This window comes from Microtus oregoni, unplaced genomic scaffold (assembly GCF_018167655.1).
Source record: "Microtus oregoni isolate MIOR12 unplaced genomic scaffold, Mior012 000013F_ref0000133, whole genome shotgun sequence".
NCBI classification, from domain to species: Eukaryota; Metazoa; Chordata; class Mammalia; order Rodentia; family Cricetidae; genus Microtus; species Microtus oregoni.
In genome coordinates this window covers 36,164,802-36,185,750 of record NW_024543072.1, presented here as the reverse complement: position 1 = coordinate 36,185,750, position 20,949 = coordinate 36,164,802, and the positions used below count along the sequence as shown (strand labels likewise).

Here is a 20,949-nt window from a genome sequence, read left to right as displayed (position 1 = left end):
TTCCTCTGCTTTGTAAGCTGTTGCTCTCCCAGGCTGGAGTTTCCACATATCTGGTTCTGTCACCACAGTTTCTGTTCCCTAGAGTTTTATATAAGAGAAGCCACGTGACGCCCTTTTTCTTTTTCAACTCACTCCATTTGCCATACCTGTTCACTTTGACTCAGTGTGGATCCGCAGGTGGGGTGTTTTGCTGAGTCGTTTCCCTTGTGTGGATATACTACAATCCATTTATCCATTCATTTGGGTGTGGATGTTTGGGGGGTTATAGTTTTTTACTAAAACAAGTAAATTTCTTGTAAATGCTTGTGTGTAGGTATTTATGAGGACACATGCCTTCATTTCTCTTGGGTGAATCCCTGGGCATGAAGGCCGGTGCACATTCATGTCTGTCTTCTAAAGTGGCCACACTGCGACTAAAGCTTTGATTTAACTCAATCAATTTTTTATATAGCTTTCCTCTGTCCCATCCCTCCAACAGGCTCACACACCGTATCCCAGGCTAGCCACAAACTCAACCATCACCTTGCCTTTGTTTCCCAGATGCTAAGATTAGAGATGTGTGCCACTGTGTGTCTGTCTGTCTGTCTGTCTGTCACTTTTTCTGTTCCTCATTCTCACTCTTTCCATCCCTTTCCATGTCCCTCTCTTCCCTCTTCCTCTTTCCTTCATTTCCTCCCGTATTTATTATATCATAAATATTATATTGAAGAAACAATGTCACTGTAGTAGTTTTGATATGTGTTTGAGTTGTTGTTTGTTTTTTGAGACATCTCTATGTAACAACTCTGGCTGTCTTGGAACTCACTTGGTAGACTAGGATGGCCTCTAACTCACAGAGATCTGCCTGCCTCTGCTTCCCAAGTTCCTGGATTAAGGGTGTGTACCACCACACCCAGCTTTTGGAATGTTTTAACCTAATGGTTTTTAGGTAACTGTCTCATCTGTGGCATCCTTACTTAATCACTGATTTTTCATGCATGCTTCTGGATTCATTCATAATTATCTGGTTCAGAATATGAAACAGTGCTCTGACCTGTCATTTGGGATAGATTGCTGTTCAGAGTTCTAAGTACAGAACTCCAGTGCTGACTTGGAGCTCTGAAGACCAAGAGGGAAAAGCTTACAGAAGTTAAGGCAAAGTGATATTCTAATACTTATAGATGATATTGTTTTAATGAATAGTTTAATTATTTTCTTCTAAATATGTTTTTTTAGAAATGCATATTTTCCCTCCTTTAGAGAGTTCCATGTCTGAAAATTAAGAACCTCAGGTTGTTTTGTTTTTTTTGAGTTTTGTAGTTGAAACCTTCTCTATCTTCTAAAAAATTATAACAAAATACCCTGAAGCTCCTATTCCTAGAGCACTGAAGTGGATGGATCAGGGTGTTATATCCTTGGGTGTAACAAGAGTAATAGTAACAACTTGAGACTGTTAAATGCTTCCTTGTGCTCTTGCATTTTCTTCTTGCTGTGTGCATATCTGTAAGAAGGGTATTTAAAAGTAGATTCAAATTTTTAATGTTTTGAGTAAATTCAAAGTAAGTTGCAATTTCAGTTCTAGAATTGACCACAAAGATATTCATAGTGAATGACAGTCTAGTTGGTATGACATTTCAGAGTTCAATGTGTAGGAAAATTATCACTAAAGATTAGGATTATGTACTCTGGACTTTCTCAGGAGGTTTTACCCCTTGGAAGAATTAGATTATGGCCAACATTATATACCATGAAGTAGATACATTATTATGAAGGATTCATCTCTACCAAGTTCTGTAAAATGCAGCTACGTATGACTAATGATGATCCATTATTTAGACTCCAGCTTGATTGCTCACATAGATGTGTTTCTTGTTTTCATATTTGTGTGATATTGTCATTACTAACATGAACTGGGTATTTTATTTTCAGTCGGGGACCATCTGGACCAAGATTTGGACCTAGAAATGATAAAATTAAACAGTAAGTTCCTAGATGCTCATTCATTTAAATTATTGTTATAGTTCTCTGTGGACCAGGGCTGTCAGATGTGGCTGTTGTTTTTATAAATAAACTTTTTTCATTATTAGAACACAAGCTATATCCATTTGTTTCCATATTATCTGTAGCTGTTTTTGAGCTCCAACAGCAATGTTGAGTCTTTGTGACACAGAGATCACAGAGCCCATAAAAGCTAAGATTTCTGCTCTGTTGTCTTGTATAGAAAATGTTTGTTAGGTGAGCATGGTGGCACATGCCTACATTCCTTGCCATCATAATACAAGCTGCTTTCAGATTCATATTGTGTGGAAAAAGGAAGAGTAGCCAAGGTGCTCGCTTCCTGCACCATCGTCTCTCACCTCAGCTCTAATGCCCACTGTGGCCAGTGACTTCAGAACTGTAGAATACTGCCGTACAGAAGAATTGCTGCTTAGACTGCAGCTACCTCGTCAGTACCTGGGAGTTTGAAGAAGCTGTCTAATGATGGCCCACATGGAGTGGAGTGAAACGGGCCTCACAAGCCACGCACTGTCTCAAGTTCAGTGGATTCACAGGGCATTCTGCATGATGCCTGCATGGTGTCAGTGTGTCATTGTTGAGCCGGAGTGACTCTATCCATCTTTTATATCCAAGATGTCACTGGAGCAGAAGGATCTATTGATGATACTTCTGGGTTTTGATATTGTTGTTTTATCCAGCCAATATGCTTTATTTCCTCTCTAAAACGCTTCTACAGAGTGAATCTAATGTAGGATAGGGCCTGTTGTGACTCTTGAGACACACACACATACAAATTATTACTGTGACTTTGACAATCACAGAATTTTTAATAAAGAACTATTGACTGATGTAGCGGTTCTTGCTCATAGAGCTGAAGGCTGGCCAGATTTAGCTGGAAGTCAGTCATCAAGGAGCAAACTGAAAATTGATGGCCCAGCCTCATGAACTCTAAGATAACATGACTCACCAGTGTATATAAGATGGCAGAGGACAACTTGCCTTGCCACATGCGTAAGGAAAACTCCCTGACATTAGTCTAGCACACCAAATCAGTCATTTTATTTAACTAAGATGCATTATTACTACAATTTATAATAATTAAATGGAGTATTTCCCAGCATTTTAGATCAGCAATATTATTGCTTTGTTGGAGTTTAATTGGCCAGTAATTGTTAAAGTTGGTTACAGATTAATAAAAAATATCTACAGCACTTTTTAGGAGACATTTTTGAGAAATACTCTTTATTTACTTGCTTCTGTAAAATTCATTTTATTGTGTCATTTTCTTCTTTCTTTTTTTTCAATCCCAGGGCTTAAGCCCAGAGCCTCATGCATACTAGGCAAGAGCTCTACCACTGAGCTACACCACCAGTCTTTCTAAAATCTTATTTAAGACAGAGTCTTTCTGAGTTGACCAGGCAGATCTTGAACTTGAGACACTCCTACTTCCACCTCCTTGCTGAAATTACTGACTTAAACCATCAGTTTTACAAAAGTTTATGACTTTTATTGGAATGTTTCCTCTGCTTTTAAGTTGAATTATAGCATCTTAAATGCTACTTTGATAATTTTAGATACTTTCTGTCACAGATGAGCAGTCTGCTATCAACTTAGTCCAACCAGTTCAAACTTTATAAGGCACCAAAGGATTTCCCATGATATAATGGCAATATATATGCAGTTGTAAGAATACAATATAGTTTTAAAACTTCTTTGTTGGGACCACCAAATTGGCTCAGCAGGAAAGGGCATCTGCCTCTATGCCTGAGAACCTGAGTTCCGTTCTTGATATCCACATTAAGGAATTGCAAGAGAGCTGGCTACTGTGTGTGTGCGCGCGCACACACACACAAAATGAATGAATGAATGAATGAATGAACGAATGAACAAATGAAAACACAGTTTAAAACAACAAACCCTCTTTGTCAACGGTACTTTAAAAGGCAAGGTGGGGTTGTTAACGGGAAATTAGTATTTTCTTTATAAGAAAGACTGTGTATGTGTGGCAGAATATAATTTTTGTTTGTTTGTTGTTTTGTTTTTGAAGACAAGATTTTTCTTGTGTCTTTGGCTGCCCTGGAACTCACTCTGTAGACCAGGCTGTCCTGGAACTCACAGAGATCCATCTTCTGTGCCTCCTGAGTGCTGGGATTAAAGGTGTGCACCACCACCACTGGAGATCCACCTGTGGAAGACTGAGACTAGATTCCTTTCTTCCATTATGCACAAAAGTCAGTTCAAAAATGGGCCTAAAGACCTTGTGTAAGACTGAGACTTTGGGGCTACTAGAAACCACATGGTAGATACATGGGCCGAGCAAGATTTGACAAGTGGCAACTCCAGTAAATTACTAAGTTTCTGTGTAGCCAAAGGGCAGAGTGGAGAGAGCCTCTGCAGGCTGCTCCCCCAGCCCTGGGTTCGTGTCCACAGTAAACAAAGAGCTGAGCAGCCAAAGCACAAACAGTCTAGTTAATAAAGGACACCATGAAAAACTAGTAGGAAGCTATCTGTGACAAGATGTACACCATCTTGAGCTGCCAGGGAAGTGCATATTTAGACCACATTAAGATTTCACCTCACCCTCGTCAGAATGCTGTTAAGGAAAACAATGCTTGAGAGGATTCAGGGGAATCCTGCTGCTAGAAACATAAATTAGTTCAGCCAGTACAGATCAGTGTAGAGGTTCTTGGGAAAAAAAGTTAAAAATCATCCTAATTATCTGGGTACCCACCTGTAACCCGGCAGGTACTTGGCAGGTGGAGACAGGAGGATCAGGAGTTCAGGGTTGTCCTCAGCAACATACTTGTTGAGTTTGAGGCAAGCTTGGACTGTCTAAGATACTATCTCTAAAAACTTCTGTAAAAATTAAAAATTGAAACCGGGCAGTGGTGGCACATGCCTTTAATCCCAGCACTCAGGAGGCAGAGGCAGGTGGATCTCTGTGAGTTTGAGGTCAGCCTGGTCTACAAGAGCTAGTTCCAGGACAGGCTCCAAAGCTACAGAGAAATCCTGTCTCGGGGGGGAAAAAAAAGATTAAAAATTGAATGTCATATGATCTAGTATATCATACTCAGTGCTTCTGGGTATGAGTCCCCCCTTCCAAAAAATAGTCAAAGGCAGCTCACTTTAGGGATGTGTGCAGTACCCTTTCATCATGCATTCATAATAGAAAAGTTATGAAATCAGCTGAGATGCCCATCAGCAAACAGAAAAATGGGAGGCACTGGAGATTATCGTGTAAAGTGAAGTAATCTGGCCTCCTAAAGACAAGGGCCACATGTTTCCTCTCATGTGGAGTGTAGCAGGGGAGGAGGGTTAAGAGGCCACAGGTGGAATGGGAAAACGTGGAAAGAGGGTAAGAAATGGGTAGGAGAGGGGATAGAGATGCTCAAGGTACACTGTGTATGGAGATGTCACAGCGAAACCTAGGAGTTTTGAGCCTTTTGAGTTTATTTTAAAATCATGAAAATATGGCACATTAATATCCATAATAGCTATAATCTGAGTGTGCGTAGCAGCCGTAGTACATTTCATCTCTGTCCTGCTAGTTGACACTTGTGTGACATACAAATGACTACTTGGAAACTCGAGACGGTTCAGGCTTGTCTTAGACTCTGTGTAGCTGAGCACAGCCCTGACCTCCGGATCCTCCTGTCTCCATCTTTCAAGTTCTAGGTTACAGGGAGACATCAACATACCTAGTTTTTTTTTTTTTTGTTGTTGTTGTTGTTTTTTTTTTGGTTTTTCGAGACAGGGTTTCTCTGTGGTTTTGGAGCCTGTCCTGGAACTAGCTCTTGTAGACCAGGCTGGTCTCGAACTCACAGAGATCCGCCTGCCTCTGCCTCCCGAGTGCTGGGATTAAAGGCGTGCGCCACCACCACCTGGCCCTAGATTTTTTTCATCCTTTTCAGGAGCCTCCACGTTGATTTCTGCTTTGACTGGATTTATTTCCATTCCTACCAACAGTAACTAAGGGTTTCCCTCTGTGCGTTCTCACCAGCATCGGTTGTGAGCATAGACTTGCTTTCATTTTTAGCGCAGAGGGCTTTACTGTCACTGCCTTCCAGCTCTCCAGTCACTAGGTCGGCTTCACAGAACTCACACTCCAGTTGTTCACTTACTCAGCACCACTGCCCTAAAATACTCTGCCATGCACTCATGGTGAATCAGTTGGCTATTTCACTGTGTTCAGTCCTTAAGGTGGGGGATGGGACACCTAAGCTGGCTGTTTTTCAGCTTTAAGATTAATGAAATGGGTTAATTGTACAACTGATTGTATAGTTGTATAAATATCCATGGCACTGTTCTTTAGAAGGGTAAATATCTTTAGCCCTCTGCTGGATAACTAGGATCTGCAGTAAGACATCTCTTGGGGATTCTGCAGCCATGTCAGATCTGCTTGTCCATATCCCTGCTTGGTGAGTCTTACTCTTAGAGCCTTTAGTAGAATAATGTGCGGGAAGAGAACTCTGGGAAGCTGGGATGGATCCCAAAGGCTATGTGTGAATAATCCATGGTCATGCATAATGTTTTTAACATAGGTGGAAGATGGGATCACCAGACATAGCCATTGCTGCCCATACGTGACCACCCTGCCTCTCGATCACCTCTGAGTGGGCCTTCCCCTTGTTTCTGAAGCACATACTTCGACTGGCTCAAATAAAGGACAGAACTCGATCTCAGAACTGCACATGATCCCTCATTCCCAACTGTGGGTTAGTTTGGGGGCATAGTATAGGAGATGACAGAGAGGAGATGTGTATTGGGATGTTTAAAAAATGCCCAAATGACCTGGTGATGGTAGTGCACACCTTAATCCCAGCCCTTGGAAGGCAGAAGCAGATGGCTCGCGCTCTCTCTCTCTCATTCTCATTCTCTCTCTCTCTCTCTCTCTCTCTCTCTTTCTCTCTCTCTCTCTCATACACACACACACACGAAAGGCAAGTGCATATTCTTATTTACTTAACCGTATGTGTGTTTCTGTGTGTATATAGTTGCTAATAATCATTGTGCTTTTTTGAGTTTGAAGGAACAGAAGTTCTCTTTCTCTTTTTAGAAGTTTCATTGTCAAGGCTTGTTATATAAATTTAAGATAGGTTCTTACCTGTGTTTAGAGCATCAGAGGGATGCGGGACACTCAATTAAGCATTTCTGTGTTTTTCTGCTTTGGAGGGAGCTCCTAAGTGACAGTAGGTCGGTGAGGACCATTTGACTAATTCTGAAGTTTGTTCAGTTTGCACTGGATAGTATGAAGTTTGATTAGAAGAGTCTCCCATCTCAGAAAAGAAGAAAACCATTTTCATTTTGAAAGGCTGCATGGTAGCATGACCAATAAAAACCCAGAAGCAGATATTGGGGTTCAAGCTGAAGATCAGAAAATCAAAGCAGCCAAGCCACTAACCTCTACCAAGGCTCAGACAAACAAATATCCTGTCCGCAACGTGACTGCAGACTGCAATGCTCTCCACCAAACCTCAGACTGCACTGGGCTCATGTCTCCTCCTACCTTATATTCTTCTCTCTGCCCAGCCATAATCGCTACTGTCTCCACCTCCCTAGTGTTGGGATTAAAGGCCTGGGATCTTTATTTATTAAGACACAAATAAAATATCACTATACTAATTGTTTTTCACTTTTGCCTTTTGGTGGTGTTTCCAGATATTCTTGGGTATTCCGGGTGGTCTTGATTCTTACTTATACTTAAGGGAAAACTAATGATCAGTGGAGAATAATGGCCATTGGGTGTATCCAGTGCCTCATAAAGTGTGCTGGACATTTCCATTTTAGAAACGGTAGTTTTTATTACCCCAGTAAACCTGGCCAGACACCTTGGTAAGTCTTTTATGGTTGAAATGCATTGCAAAGAAAGATAGGTTATGATTATCAGTTTTGCCTGTTGTTTCGACAGTCTAGTAAAAAGAAAATGAAACACTGAGTCACACTTAGCATTCTGTCAATGTTCGATTTGCTTATGAGATATACTCAAGATAGATTCAAGACTAAAAATAAGCTTTCAGTTAAATATTTCCTTAATGTGTATCCTTAATCCTTAATTACTTGAGAACTTAGGCCAAAAATGGAAAAACATTGCTTTAGTTGAATGACAAACCATAGTTCTCTGAGAATTTGCCACATAGTAAAAGTTCTAACAGTGTGCATATCCCTAAAGGAAGAATAAATCTCATCTTTTTTAAACTAGTGTTCAGAATCAGGTGGATGAAGTCATTGATGTAATGCAAGAAAATATTACAAAGGTCATTGAGCGGGGAGAGCGGCTAGATGAACTGCAGGACAAATCAGGTACAGCTGCTGCCTTCTTTCTGTATCTCTTGATATTATGAATATGCGTGTAACTGATACCTACCTTTCCTTTGTCTCACTGATGCGCAGGAAGTCAACATTCAGTTCTTAAGACTCATGTCCGTGCTTGGTTTTTGCTCACTAATGTGAATGGTCTTACTATATTTCCTTCTTACTCAGTTAAGAATGGAGAATTTAAAACTACATTGCCAAAAAGTTAAATCCCCTCTTTTCTTTTGTCCTGTTAATGTTGATATGCTTTGTGTTTTTTATGTCAACATGGTAAAGTTAATCTGTGTTCAAATCTCTTTTCAAACTTGTCAAGTATCTTTATTTTATGTGTTTTCTGGTAATTAGGGAGTTTTCTTTACTGATGGGTGTTAGTCTTTGTGTCTGTAATGATTCCCATATCTGGACCTCCAATATTGTTTGAATGATGACTTAGGCTTTCCTGGATACTTAGCAGCTTTTGTTTACAGGCAGCTGTTAGCCTTTGAGCCTGTAATGGTTTTTGGCACATATTAGCCATTCATGCAGTTCGAATGGTGAGTGGCCGCATGCCAGATTCGTTCTGGATAGACTTGCCCAACCAGAAACTTGCTTGATCGCTTTTCACTCTAAATCAGTTATCCTTGTTTCCTAAAAATTTAATTTTCTCTGTGTGCAAATTTTTTCTAGCGTTGTGCCAAAGTATTTGTTTTGTTTCCGGTGTTGGCATCTAATGTGTACTATCGGGCATTGGCCCAAGAGCAACAACCACAGCCCCTATTTTAAAAAAAAAAAACTGTTATTACATTAATTTGTGTGCATGTGCCTGAATTGGAGCACACAAACAATGATGAACGTGTGGAGCCTAGGGTCTTGGCTCTCTCCTTCCATCATGTGCGACCCTGTGTTCAAACTCAGGTTATCAGGCTTAGTGTCCATCTGGCATCCCCCACTATTCTTATTTTTAACCTCTATTTTCTTAAAAAATTCTTTGAATCAACTGACCTTCCATTGTGTTTTGCTTTTGTTTTTTCCAATATAGACTAATGAAATGTGTGTGTGTGTGTGTGTGTGTGTGTGTGTGTGTGTGTGTGTGTGTAGGGGGGATTTAAAAAGTAGAAATTGATGGTTTTGTCTTCGTGTGACTAGATAAAATAATTGTGTCATTTAATCCGACTCTCCACCCTCTGTGTGATACAGAAAGCTTATCGGATAATGCGACTGCATTCAGCAACAGATCCAAACAGCTCCGAAGGCAAATGTGGTGGCGTGGATGCAAAGTAAGTAAAGGAGAAGGAGGGGTTGGGAGCAGAGAAAGATTTGAAGAGAAGGGGACACTAGTCTCTGAGCTCAGTGAGAACCAGCGCTGTAACTGCTTTTCTTATTGGGAGATTTCCTCAGCTTTGGACACGAAAGAGTAACTAGAGGAACCAAGCACTGTCTGATACCTCCCAGCTCTCTGTGAAGGTGCGCTCATTTCCCAGTGGTCCAGCTCTCTCTGTGAAGGTGCCCTCATTTCCCAGTGGTCCAGCGTTTGGACATCCCCTGATGCACATCTGCCCTCCTTAGCAGCACTTCTTCCTAGCAGTTTTGGGGATATACAAAGTGGTTTGTTTTTTATTTTTATTTTTATTTATTTATTTATTTTAATAAAATGAAGCCTGCAGAGAAATATGATTTTTTTTCTCCTAGAAGTAGTTTGTATGCCAGAAATTGTCCTAACAAAAAGAAAAAGTCCCATTTTATTCCTTCATTATTTCAACAAAATAAGAAATAAAAGAAAAATTTTAGTAAGGACAAATGGATTCACTATACACTAATATCCTTCAGAAATGAATTTGCCTCTTAAATCAAGTATGGCTAAGCATGAAACAAATATCCTTTAACATTTTATAGCAAATTTCATGTTATGAGAACAAATCTTTCCTTCTTCCTCTTGAGTCTAGGATGCGTTTTTATTTTGCCCAAATCCTTAAACATGGGCTCATTGTTTTTAAACCCTCATTTTAGGGTTCAACAATAATTTTTTAAACCCAAATTTGCCATGTTAAGGATTTCTTCCAAAAGATGTCTTGGATTTACCAAGTTTTATCTGTTTATCTGTTAAGTGTCTTATTTCCCGAAGTAAGAAGAAGAAAGAAGAAGACAAGTTTCATTGCTCCCCTCATATAGAACTTTTTTTCTATTTATTTTTGTTTTCTTCAGAGAATAAATTTTGTATTTTCTTTAATTTCTTCTCCACCTCCTGCTCTAAGGTTTTAAAGAGAGTTTAAAATATACAGGATTGTTGTTTTAAACAGACTCAGACTCAGTTAACTCTGTAGCCCACTCTAGCATCAAGCAGGCAGTGAACAGCATTGTCATGTAACTTAGCAGAGACCATCGGAAGCAGCGAGTGTTCTCTACCTCACCTTCTCAGGCTTCTGTTTCTCCCTCCTTCTACTCTCCTAGCATCTGGGGCAGTTCCCATTCCCCCACTTTCTGGATTGACTGAAGGCAGTGACTTAGGAAGGCTGTTATGGAAAAGGAGATAGACACACCAGAGGTTGCCAGTGGCTGAAAGGTTGTAGGCTGTGCAGTTGCTTATGAGGGAACTTTGGGGGCCAGTGATGGAAACGTATCTGGTTATGATGGTTTTAGATACTTCTTGCTCCAATTTGGAAACCTAGGAAGAAAATTCTATTCAGTAAAGTGTTTTTAAATTTTTGTTGGTTTTCTATATACATTTTATAAAGTTAAGCCTACTTAACTTTGTATTAATAGACAAATTAATATGTGTTTTGGGAAAGGTAAGAAAGCTACTATTAAATTCCATATGATTTAAAAAATATTTTCAGGTTAAATAAAGAATTTAAGTACCTTTTAGTATAATATAAACCCTTTAGCATAATCTAAGTCCAGGTTCACGACTGATTTTACATTCTTAAGTTATCGTAATTAAAGACTTTTGCAAAGCTTTCTGTGTATGTCTTGGGTCACTTTGTTGGTGCCACAGTTGTGATGTCATGAAGGGTTAGCAGTCACTCTGTTTTTAAAATGTTTAACTAATTCCTGTTTTCATGTATAATTGTCATTTATGAAACATTTCTTTATTACATTGGAAATACTGACTTTTTTAATTTTTGAAATGAACCTTATTATAAAAATCTTGGAAATTAAAAAAAAAAGAAATCACACACTGAAGTTAACCAGTACATCTGGGACCTATTCAGTTAGAATAGCCACTCTGAAGCTTTGTCACCTCACTCTGGACTTGACACTTTCACTATCTAATGTATTTTATATACTTATGCACTTACTGATCTTTTGAGTACCCCCCCCAAAACCGGCTGGCCTAACTCACTCTGTAAACCTTGAACTCACAGAGATCCACCTGCCTCTGTCTCCCAAGTGTTGAGATTAAAGTCATGAGTTTTTAACTATATGAAAATGTTTGATGAAAGCAAGGCTTTGCTACATCAAGGAAATGAAACTAGTTTAAATAATGTGTGCACTTAAGAAACAATAAAATTATGATTGTGATATTTTTATATAAAAAGATAACAAAATATCAAGCCGCTGACTGAGAAATGATCTTCAGGCTTCTCTAAGTGGAATTGGACACCGTACTCTTGTGTTGTTATTTATAGAGAATCTAAAGCATAGGCCTTAGTGTGGACATTACATCGTGAAGGGGTGAAAGCACAGTGAGGAAGCAACTGACAGGATTCTCATGCACTTGGAAAAACTGCAGTGATGCCTGCTGCCGTATATGTAATGGTCCCCGTGAAGCCTGCTGTCATGTAGATGGCAGTACCCTGTTCATGGTTTTGTTTTCCATATCATTGGTTATGTACAGTGAGCTGAGGTTAGAGAAACCTAAATTTGTCTTGGCTCTTGGAAGAGAAACACCAAATTCATTTTACTTTATTATGCATGTGTTCCATTTTATTGTTGGTTATTAGTCTATTCTTTTTAGTTTATCAAATTATATTTGGTATGCCTCTACAGGGAAAACTACACATAGAGGATTTGGTATCATCCATGGTTTAAGGCATTCATGGGGTGAGGGCACATAACTTCCCACAGAAGAGAGGAAGGACCATTGTACATAAAATAATAATGGACTACTGGCTGCCAGAGTTTTTATGCAGTCCTGACCAGAATAGCTAAAACTACAGTTTTGGGTCTACATTGGAAGTAGGCCACCCCGAGAAGGCTCTGACTGACTGCTTACTGTGCAGTACATCCTTAGATGGTAACATCCTCCAGAGCAAACCCTCACATTTGGGGGAACTTCAATTATTTATGTAAAAATACAAGACATCCATCAAGTTCATGTGAGAAACAGCCAATTGGAAACTGCAAGGAGTGTGCCTGTTAATTGATGAGGCAGGGAAATAAGTAGCAGTCAGAGAGTCTTGTCTTTATTAACAAGTCAGATTTCTTTTGCCTTTTTGTGTGTTACAGATAAAAGCCGTCATGGCTTTGGCTGCAGCTATCCTTCTGCTAATGATTATCAGTAAGTATTTCTTGGATCATTGTTTCTTGGGGTATTGTGTTTTGTAAGGCTTAGGGTTTGATTTGGTGTTCATTTTTTTTCAGAGACATAATCTCACTATGTAGCCCAGGCTGTCCGAAACGCTACTACTGTGTAGCCCAGGCTAGCCTCTGGCTAGAGTTTTATTTTAAGTCATTTTTATCCTTTACATTTCAGTTGACCTAATGTATGTAATGCAAGCATTGAGTAATGGCACGTGCCTTGAGCAAGAAGGGGGCCTTTACCTAGACTCTCAGTCTCTGAAGACTGCTTTGACAATGTCTGAAGTCTATGTGACTATGAGTGTATGCATTTCTGTGGGGTCTGTATCCTTGGCTAGATCCTCAAAAGGGCACTCCTCCTTCTGCTCCTCAGCCACACCCCAGTCACAGCTCGGGGCTCAGCCATTTGTTTAAGGCAGAATCTGGTATCTGTTAGACTTAGGACAAAATAGTTTTTTGTTTACTGTTGTGATCAGGAGACAAACTCAGTTAGCTTCTCTAGATGATTTTGTATGTGTGTTTGTAGATTTGAGCTTAGTTTTAGTTCTGAAAGCATAATTCATTCTGTTTTTTTTCTTAGTATTTTTTTCGAAGTTAGACTATTTTTTATAAGTACCTTTCTTCAAGATCTCTAATATTTACAGAGATTTTGTGAAGAATTAAAATCTCAAAAAATTGAAATTTTTATTTTTATTTATTTATTTATTTATTATTTTTTTTTTTTTTTTGGTTTTTCGAGACAGGGTTTCTCTGTGGCTTTGGAGCCTGTCCTGGCACTAGCTCTTGTAGACCAGGCTGGTCTCGAACTCACAGAGATCCGCCTGCCTCTGCCTCCCGAGTGCTGGGATTAAAGGCGTGCGCCACCACCGCCCGGCTAAATTGAAATTTTTATAAGGATATTTTTTAAACTTAAAAAGTGTTATAAAGGGCTGGAGAGATGGCTCAGTGGTTAAGAGCATTGCCTGCTCTTTCAAAGGTCCTGAGTTCAATTCCCAGCAACCACATGGTGGCTCACAACCATCTGTAATGAGGCCTGGTGCCCTCTTCTGGCCTGCAGGGGTACGTGTAGGCAGAACATTGTATACATAATAAATAAATAAATATTTAAAAGAAAATTTAAAAAAAAAAAGTGTTATAAAGAACTAACAAAGAACTGTAATCCAGTCTCACTACCTGAGTAATAAAGAACTAACAAAGAAGAACTGTAATCCAGTCTCACTACCTGGGTGCTGCTGTGTGGGTTTGTTTAGTAGTTGAAGTGTATTTGTAACCATTTAATTAACCATGTTAATGCTCATGCTACTTCCATGGTCATTCAGAGCAAGGAGAATTTTGACTCCCTTGACCCATAGGTCTCCAGCTGGGGTTAAATGGAAGTCTGCCTTCTTATTTCAGCTTTCATTGTATAACCAAGTGTCCTTTCATAGACTTGTTGGCCCACAGTTCTGCTGACTTCGTGGTTTGAAATGGACCTCACAGATGGTCTAGAAATGCTACCCTCTTAAGAAATGCTATGCTACACCTTCATAGACAATACTCGAGCATATTCAGGGATGAGCTACAGTGCTGCTGGCCTTGACTCCATTGTAATGTTTTAATTCATGATATCTGTTCAAAAAGGTGTCTTTCAATAGAAGCACACATAAAGCAAGATTATGTGTTAATTTATTGACTAAAGTGGAGTAGTCAGAGACTCATGGGAACTTAACACTGTATTTTCCCTAGGTGTAGTGGTTCAGGAGTCACCAGTTCAATGTTATGATAACTTTGTAGAATATAATTATCACAGACAACAAGAACCTACCATAAATGGTGGGCACCATGCAAAAATATATATATAGACTAACATAAAAAAGACTATACAATTCAACTATACTCTCCCTATACTACTGTAGCTGCTATTAGTATGGCTATTTTATATGCTTTTAGTCTTTTCCTCTTGGTATGTAAGCATGATTTTCAAAAGCTGAGATTGTATCAGACATTTTCCAATAAATACTTTATTAATTATTTTCCCACATTGTTAAATATTGTAATAGTATTTAGAAGCTATGAGCTACTGTTTTGCCGCAGTTCATTTGCTCAAGAGGCCAGCATTAGAGACTTGTGTTGTTTTCTGATGGTTCTGCATTTGTTCATATTTCATAGCTATTGTCTCAGATCAAGGTTTGGCCCAGGTTTCTCCTCTCTAGCAGTGACCGATACCCACACTTAGGATTGTGCTTCTGACCTAGCTGTTGTTGGTTCTGATTTTGATGTATTCTTTTTCTTTTTTTGTTTTACTTTTTTCTCTTACAGTTCTTATAGTTGTGAAAAACCGTACTTGATTTGATGACAGAGATCCTCATTAAACAAGATCTGGGACAATAATAATTAAAGATTGCTGCATAATTTAAATGAAACCTATGTATATAAAACTTTCAATTTTTCTTTTTCAAGAAACTAAAAGGCAAGTACCACTTCAAATTGGAGCATTGAGAATATCCAATTATGTTCTTCCCAACTAGCAAAATGTGTTTTGAATAATTATATTTAAGACAAAGATAACTCTATTTTGCTTTATTCCAAGGATCTAATTTGAAACTAGATACTTGCCAGTTTGTTATATGTATATATAGTTAAACACTGATGACAATATCCCATACTTGTGTTTTAGTAGCATTAAAAATGTTTATTAATACCTTAAAAGTGAGGGTCAATCTGGTGGTCAGGAAGCCTGTGTAGAGTCCTGACTCTCATGCTGAAGGAGATTCATAACCATCCTATCAGTATTTGCAAGAATGTCATTCTTTTCATATTGTAGTTGCTTTGCAGGCCATTTCCACACTTACAGATTAACAAAAGCTATGTTGTAATGTTCTGCCTTCAGCTCTACCTGAAACATTCCAGTAAACCTATTCTGACTGTATAAGGGAATACGTGGTAATTTTTTGGTATTTGCATTTTGAAAATGGGAAATTTAGCAGTGTGAAAAGCATAATATGGTACCATAAAACTGGAGATAATAAAAGTATTGGAGAATGTCATTGGAGTGTCTGAAAATGAGCAGTATGTAGCGCCCAGTCTTGGTCCAGTTGATTGTCAGTTAAACTACAATAAAAAGGGACTAATTCTCATGTGAGTAAGTGCAATCTGCAGGTAATTTTTCCTTGATTTAATTTGTTAATAGTTTTCCCTCTTTACGTTTAACTAGCCCTGTGCCAGAAAAGCATAGTCTTCTGCTTTGACTGTCATGTTTCTCCGGCACTCTTGGTGTGTTCTCTGACACTTTTGGGGACATAGATGTTGCACAGTCAAGTGTCCAGACTGCCAGTGGCAGCAAATAGCAAACTGTCAGGAGCATGGGTCATCTGTACAGAATTAGTCACAGTGTTCAGGGGCATACCAAGATGTGTTCATTGTAAAGAGTGCCAACCCCTTAATACTGTTTTAAAAAGTCCACGTGAAAATACATGCTGAGTGCAAGAGGAGAAAGGCATGATAATCAAACTGGAGACTGTGGGAACTTCTTCTTAAGCTAGAAATAGAGTTCACAGGATTTGCCAGTATTTGGGGGTAAGGTACAGTCATGTGTAACAGATACTACTGTGTGATCATTTTAATTCAAAATGTATAAAACAATTTGGATTTTCTTTGTTTAATTCTACAGTGGATAGTACTAACAGATAAGAATGTTTTTAATGGAAAGAAACTTGAAAGGCAAAAGCCAGATTAAGTGATATCCTAGACACTTGCAGGGGCTAGCTATAACTGCTGACTGCGCAATGTCTTGCATATTATGGAAAGTCGACTCTGTTGGTTAGTTCATGTGCACAGCTCTGAACTGATGATAAACCCTTTTGGAAACGATGGGCCAAAGAATGTTCTCAGTCTCAGCAGCTGGTGCTTCAGGGATGGAGATGTTTGATTTGAATCAGCAGAATTGGTCCTAGTGTATTTGCCTTATGTTTGGATTGTAACAAGACTCATAAGTCATTAGCTTTCCACTGATTAGTGTACAAGTCTTGTTTCACTCAGGGTCTGTTAGTGAAGATGAAGTGTGTTTTTTTTTTAAAAAAAAAAAAGATTTCGTATTTCCAGTGCTTCTTTTAATAAAGTGTACCACTTTTAAGGAAATAATTATTTTTAAAAAATAGAATTATAAAATTATTTTAAACATCAAATATAAAAAAGTTTAAATTGCATAACTTTATGTGTATAGTTGTTTTGTTTAAATTTGTTACTGCTGAGGAAACCCTGTTGGCATGTGATGACCTCACTCAGTTTATTTATTGTTTTATCTTTTTTGATTTTACATAATCCTGAGACCCTAAAATGACTGGCATGTTTATGACATTATATGAAATACTGGAAATACGGGTGTTCCTCCAATAAGAAGCAACGGAGAGCCAGGTGTGACGGCTTACACCCTAATCCTTGCTCTGTGATCACTGAAGCAGGAGGGTTGACATGATTGTGAAGCCATCCTGGACTTCATAGTGTGTTCTGGACTAGCCTGGGCTACAGAGTAAGAACCTGTCTCCAAAAAACCAAACAAGAAAAAAAATAGAAGAGAAATGGTTGTTGAAATTGATGCCAGGCCTGCCTCCATTCCCTCCTTAATCATTCTTTTTCTCGTCCAGCTCAGATCATCCTGCACTTGAAAAAATGAAGTTTTACCACCATCAAAACTATCATTACTTAACACCTGTGAAGATCAACAGAAAAATTCAAGTAGCTTTGCTAATGTTAGTTGATGCCCAGTGAAATCAGGTCACGACTTCCATGCCTGAAGCGTGCCCTGTGGTTTGTCTGTAACAGAAGCCTCTTCCTTGCAGCACTTTGTGATGAATGGGCTCTTCCTCCTGATCAGAACTCAGTGGTGCCTGTGGTCTTTGATTCCATTGTCCTAAAAAAACCCATTGGAAATTGTCCCAAAATTGTATGAACTGGGACATCTATTGGTTAAGAGAAGGTCCATCCAGAATTGATGATGGAGAAAGAGTAGTACACATGAGGTGTCCTTACAGCTCATCCCTGGGCTCTGCGTTAGAAAGTACTGTTGGTGCTTTGATGGCAGAGTTGACACCTTGCTGTTCTGTGTAGCATGTGGGTACCCTGTAAATACACACATATAGGCTGAGGCCCAGACATGGAAGTTGCTTAAAGTCTCTCCTTCCCACTTCCCCGTGGTCTCTGTCCTGTCAGCACTGTAATACAACAGACTTGTATTCACATCTTGTAAATACTTTATGGTTAGAAAATATGCAAGAGTCTTTTCCACATTGAACACAAATGTTACTAGTTATATTGAGTCAGAGTGTTACTAAGCTAGGGACTGTACTATCAGTCAGATTTTGTGTTTTCACATAGAAATGTTATTGGAAATCATTCTTACTTTTCCATGCGTGGTACTAAGAACACGAGCCCATCTGAACATATTTTGGGAAGGCAGTTGCCATAAAACAATGTAAAGACAATGAGTCAGAAGGAGCAGAAAGGGACCATCTTAGTCCATACAAATGCCGCCCTCCCTTAGACTGACAGAGTTTGAGCCTATTTTTGTGTGTCTTGTTTTTGAGACTATGTGACCCACGTTGGCCTCAAAGTCATAGAGAGCCACTGCCTCTGCCTCCTAGGTGCTGGGATTAAAGGTTTGCCACCATGCCCTGCAGCCTTTTTCTTTTTGATCAAAGAAAGAATTCCTGGGCTCAGGTGATCTTTGAAACTTAGCCTCACAAGTAGCTGAGACTACACGTAGGCACCACCATGTGCAGATGGGTCTTCTCTTTCAGCCTGATGTTAGTATTACTTGGATATTTATTATCCTATGTCAAGTAGAATAAGGGGTGGGAACACACTTTTATTCTGGCTCTTGTTTTATTTTGCAAAGCTTCTTAGAACAAGTGAGTAGGGCTAAAAATAAAAACATTGCTAATCCAGTTGGGATAATTGTAAGCTTGTAGAGCAAGGACCATGCCGCCCTGTTGTCTCTCAGCACTGCAGTTCCCTGGCAGATGCTAGACAAAGGTGAGGAGAGAGGACTGTGCTTCTGAAGTCACACTGTGTTGGTGTGAGAGCTGATCTCCAGTGTGTTTTGAGAGGTGTCATGAGTGATCTAGGTGATTACCTAGAGATAAATATGTTCCTGTTATAATTGAGTATAGAAAAATTCTGGTTTTACAGTGTTGCATTAGCTTCTTTTCACTTGAAAAGTTTATAAAATAAAATCACATTATTTTAAAGCTGTAAATTGCATGTGTCCAAATATTTAGTAAAATGTTAGCGATAAGAAAATTCAACATTGTTTTTTGTCTTAGTTGTATGTCATTGTTTTACTTCCCACGATCCCTAATTTAACCATTTCGGCAAGTGCCTTTGACATTTAAGGGGTATGATGGGAGATGAGCAAATGTAGGTGCCACACCCCTTTCCCTGACTTCTCAATTCCCCATGGCCATTTCTGTTCTACAGTACTACAAAGTTCAGTCCTTTGTGTTCATGTGGAATGTGTTTGTAGCCTCTCCAAAGTAAACAGCAAAATAAACCATTTTGTAGAAAATGAAAAGTAAGCACTTTGGGTTGTTCAGTATGTATATCCTGTTGACTTAACTTCAAAGCAAAACACGTGTACAATCACCCTAATTTCATTGGTCCCTGATTTTCCACTAAAATACATGGAGTAAAAGTAAAACCTATCTAGAAAGAATTTCTCAATGTACAGCACCAAGTGTCAAGAGCAGGGAAATGATTGTTTAGGTACTCATTCTTAACCTCTCTGGTGTCCATTTCAAAGAGAGGAAGAGGACAAAGGCCGCTTAATTTTAATAATTTAGTGCCAGTCAGAGCTGGGCACGGTGTTATATGCCCAGAATTCCAGCACTCAGCTCGTGGAGACAGGTGATCAGGGAGTAATTCAAGGCAGAGACAATTACATAGTTTGATGTCAGCTTGGGCTGCAAGAGCATGTCTTTATTTAAAAAAACAAGTAGTCCCAGTCAACACCAGGCACCTGTCCCTCAGCAGTGTGGCATGGTCTGAGTAGTGATCTCTGTCACTAGTTCCCCCCAGACCCTAAACATCATCTCTGTAGTATTCCAAAGCTGTGGTCAGGAATGGAAAGAGGAAACACCTTAGGTACACCCTAAGAATGACAAATCTAGAGAACCCTATTCGGCCTTTGTGTTTGTGTATCAGCACATAATACAGTTGGAGGCTCCACTTCTGAATGTCCCCAACTCCTGATATAGTCCTCCTGGTATAACTCTCGGTCCTCTCTGAACACATTCCCTTATAATCTTAACTAATATTATCATGAAACACCCTTGTTCTGACATATCCCAAGTTCGTGTCTCCTTCTTTTGAAACTGGACTCATGAATATTTCATTTGTCATGTTTCATTATTACTCATTACTGCTTGCACGAGCCCAAAATAAAATTCTAAAGCCAGGTGGTAGCACATACCTGTAATCTCCATATAGTCTGCTTTGTGTACCCACCAATTCTCTGCACGTCTCTATTCTTCCAACTCTCCTAACATTTTATAGAAACTAATTATTTATGCTTGTTACCTCTCCCCCCTCATTCCAAACGCAACCGTCATAAAGAAGGATTTTTGCCTCTTGTTCACTAATGTCTCCCAAACCACTTGCTGTAACAGCAGTAATCACTGATTGAATGGGTCCATTATCCTGAAGATACAAAGGAAGGCCAGAATTTTGAAAATTATATACTTAACTGCTGGAGCTAAATTGATTTTTATAGTATATCAGCAATAGGATGAAAGGCGTGGCCTCCATAATTCAGAAAGTCATAGAGAAAAGAGGTGAAAATAGAATTAAACACATGATAAAGGCACCTTAGGTCAGCTACCAGGGAAACAAGTTAAAATAACTTGTTAGCAGTGGTCCTCAACTTGTGGGTCACAACCCCTTTGGGGGCACTGAATGATCCTTTCACAGGGGTCACCTAAGACCATCAGAAAACAGATATTTACATCACAATGCATAACAGCAAAATTACAGCTATGAAGTAGCAACAATAATTTTACATTTGTGGGTCACCACATGAGGGGTCTGTATTTAAGGGTTCACACTACGAAGGGTGCCGGTGAGTCTGCAAGCATACGGATTTGAGTTCAGATCCCCAGAATTCATGTAAAGAGCCAGAAAAGGTAAGTAGTT

At 39.2% G+C, this 20,949-nt stretch overlaps 1 protein-coding gene across 4 annotated transcripts in view; it reads left to right on the top strand.

Annotated features, from left to right (window-relative positions):
* Positions 1–19,472, top strand: part of Vamp4 (vesicle associated membrane protein 4) — a 28,581-nt gene extending 9,109 nt beyond the window's left edge. For 3 of the 4 annotated variants that reach the window (XM_041662468.1, XM_041662471.1, XM_041662470.1), the window contains exons 4-8: positions 1,909–1,959; positions 8,177–8,277; positions 9,466–9,545; positions 12,715–12,766; positions 15,085–19,472. In XM_041662468.1, the coding sequence (XP_041518402.1) occupies positions 1,909–1,959; positions 8,177–8,277; positions 9,466–9,545; positions 12,715–12,766; positions 15,085–15,113 (313 nt within the window). In that variant the 3' untranslated portion in view covers positions 15,114–19,472. The remainder of the gene's footprint in view (positions 1–1,908; positions 1,960–8,176; positions 8,278–9,465; positions 9,546–12,714; positions 12,767–15,084) is intronic. The other variant, XM_041662469.1, reaches the window with a different exon arrangement.
* The last annotated feature ends 1,477 nt before the right edge of the window (positions 19,473–20,949 follow it).